Genomic DNA, 3,257 nt, shown 5'->3' with positions numbered 1-3,257 from the left:
TATCTTATATTTATAAAAAAAAAAAAATATGTACGCGTTTTTTCGATCTTTCTCCTAATTAGAAAACACCTCGTCTTTAAGGGCGGATTGTGCGATCCAAAAGTTACCTTCCACACGTGCTCCCGCTGTTGGGAGACGAGAGATTTTTATGACAGGTACGACCTGTACACTGTATTTTTTAGAGAAAACGTTTTTCGTGTGTTAAGGCGAGCTATATTAAAGAACTCATTGACTTACCTTTGCATCCTGTAAAAAATTGGAAAGGATGAGTAACCGAAAATAGAGTTATTTAGCATAGCCTCTTGAATTGGCCCGTACATGTTTTAAATAGATACACTTGAGTATGTATCGATTTAATTGACTTTAGAGTCGTTATTTTAATTTATTTCCCAAATAAACTAAAGAAAATAAAATCAGAAATTCATTTTAAGAGTTCGGTGTTTGGTTACGTATTAAGAAAGAGCCTACGACGCTATGTCAGTTAATTATTGAAGGATTGTTACGTTTTCGTTATAAGTTTATAACTCTTTTGTTTGTGTGAGAAATATTAGTCTATTTTTCAAGGGGCTAATCCTATTCATGAGGTGATTAATGAGAATAAAACATTAAAAATTATAGAGCATAATTCTCAAGGAAAGAAAGAATCATGATTCCTGAGGGAGGACCAACGAGTGCAAATGACAAGGATAAAGATTTGAATTGAAGATCGGAAGTTTTATTCTCTTTGAACCAAGGAGAGAAGAGAATGAATCACCCCAATGTGTTTCCCTCTTTTAAAATTTTTAGAGTTAAGGAAACTCCGAGTAGAACACGTTAAATTGAGTCATTTTTAAAAATAATTCTCAAAATTCCCAAAACATCATACGATGATAAAAAATATTATTAGAGGCTCAAATTAATCGAGTTTGGAATTTTCGAAATTATAAAACTCCCAATATGACACTACGAAGATAGACATTTTTCAAAACGAGTCCCAAAAATTCTGAAAATTTTTGTGAGCATTAAAAACCTTTTTAAGAAGCTGCATTTTTAATTTCATGATTTTTAGACTCATGAAATTAAGTTATAGCTTCTCAAAATTTAAGACTTTGTCAAACGCGCATTAAAAGTTCCATGAAAAATTATGTTTAAAGAAAATAATATTTGTAAATTTTGGGGAATATTTGAGAGTGGTTTGATGCTTGAATCCTCGTTATCAAAATAATTCACTTTTATTTTTATGTAGAAAAAAAAAGACTTTCAAACAAATTATAACCAAAGATCAAATAAGGCCTTTTTTTTCACTTATTATATAAATTTAAGAGAACCCATCACTTTAAAGTATATATATGTATATATTTTATCATTTAATATATATGTTCATATTTTTTCACTTAGTATATAAGCTATTATGTTTTGCTACATGAGCATGATGAGAGATGCAATGCTCTACTTTATATCACAAATCCTACCCCTTTCAATCATTTTATTTCACAACAAATTTGGCTGGGTTTGTCTTTGAATAGTCAAAATTCTTAATTTACAGTTATTTAAAACCTGTTCTTGCTGAATTTAACACCAATGAATTTATTGGACATTGTCTCTGTTTATGCATAAGAGCTTATTTTTAACGACGTTTGAAACCGTTAATGCATCGTTTTATATAATTTTAACAATAAGAAACTCCAAATTGTGAGATTTAAATGAAAATATCCAAAATGTGGCATACATGCTTCTTAAGATAAATTAGTGTTTTTCAGATCTTATACACAACATTTACCAAACTACTGGATATTTTACTTTTATAAAAGTAGATCAAATAATCCAAACTGTATAAGAAATCTTTCTCAGAAAGGAATGGTAATTTCCCAGTAAGACAAAGATACACCATTGGCATAATGTACTACTTACTGAGTTACAACCCATTATTTGTTCAGCAAAAGAAAGCAGATTCTTCATCAGAATAACCCAGGAAATGAACTTGATTCAAGAGAAAAATGTACCCAATTCATAAATGCTTAGATGAACAAAAGTTACAATACAATGATTCAATATAACTCAGGTTTGTAAGTAGACTAATTTACATTTTTGAAGTCACTCAAAATCACTCTTTTATAGGCTGAAATCGTGCTGCTATCCTAAGATATTCCTGTCTCTATACAATATGATCAAAGTTACATTGCTTGTTATGTTTTGGGCAAATGGCTATCTTTTTCAAACAAGGAATTATGTCAGATTGATGGAGGGTGGTAATATGACACTAGCTTATCAGATGATAGATAGCTCATCGACAAGTATATGTCGCCGCTGCACATAAAGCCTTCCAAACCGGCACCAAAATTCCCACTGGGGGTCGTAGGTCCTAGATAATGTGAATGGAAAACATGAGAATTAAAGAAGAAGGTTCGTTAGAAATAACATATCATCAGTTTACCTTAAAAACCAGAATAAGCTCTTCCTCCCTACCATGCATAAGCAGAGACAATGTCCAATAACATGTCATTGGTGTTAAACATTCAGCAAGAACAGGTTTTAGAATCTTGTGCATGGGAATGAATCGACGGATAGTTCTTCCCCTACCCAGAGAATTAGATCACAAGTTTTTTAAAGAATCTCGAAACTGTAAATGAACAAAAGTATTCATTTTTAGTATTAGTTGAATATGATATGATATGATATACCTGGTGTAATGGGTTTCATGTTGGATTCCAAAAGCTGGCATTATCACAACAGATTCTATAGGCATTGATTGACAAAATGAATCAAACAAGTAAAGCTACTGGTTTTGTTCTTCTTACTTACTTACCGCATATGTTTACCTTTAACAACCTTAGGACGAACCCATTTAAGAATGAAAATAGCAGTAAATAGGAAGACCCAGTACATAGGTTGAGGAATCAATCTCTCATTTACCTGTGAAATCAGAATGAATACAAAATCTAGTAAAGGGAAGTAAAAATCCAGAAAGTGATTAAAGCATTTACCAGTGTAGGAAGGTGGAAGGCAAAAGAAGATGCTGCAGCGAGAAATACTGCAGCATTGAAGAATCTTCCATTACTACTCTTACAAACTTCGACGCGGTGGATGTCTATGGCATCAGAGTATGGATCGTCTACTACATACCGGAATCGCGCATCCATTTTCAAGGGGATTATTGATCTCGACCCATCTCTCGATCTATCTACGAACAACTTTATTTAGCCTTTTTGATAATTTGGAATCGATTTTTCTTCTATGGATTGAGGGAAAGATGGGGACTTTGTCGGGATCAAATCCAG

General features: G+C 32.3%; 1 protein-coding gene across 1 annotated transcript; it reads right to left on the bottom strand.

The window, feature by feature from the left end:
• Positions 1–1,947: 1,947 nt before the first annotated feature.
• Positions 1,948–2,891, bottom strand: LOC124928024. Its single transcript, XM_047468548.1, has 4 exons — positions 2,799–2,891; positions 2,661–2,715; positions 2,414–2,555; positions 1,948–2,341 (listed from the first exon to the last, which is right to left on the bottom strand). The coding sequence occupies exons 1-4, from the start codon at positions 2,863–2,865 to the stop codon at positions 2,264–2,266; spliced, it is 342 nt and encodes a 113-aa protein (XP_047324504.1). The 5' UTR covers positions 2,866–2,891; the 3' UTR covers positions 1,948–2,263.
• Between the last annotated feature and the right edge of the window lie 366 nt (positions 2,892–3,257).

This window comes from Impatiens glandulifera, chromosome 2 (assembly GCF_907164915.1).
Source record: "Impatiens glandulifera chromosome 2, dImpGla2.1, whole genome shotgun sequence".
NCBI classification, from domain to species: domain Eukaryota; kingdom Viridiplantae; phylum Streptophyta; class Magnoliopsida; order Ericales; family Balsaminaceae; genus Impatiens; species Impatiens glandulifera.
Note: the sequence above shows the minus strand (reverse complement) of the source record. Positions and strands in the feature narration are given on the sequence as shown.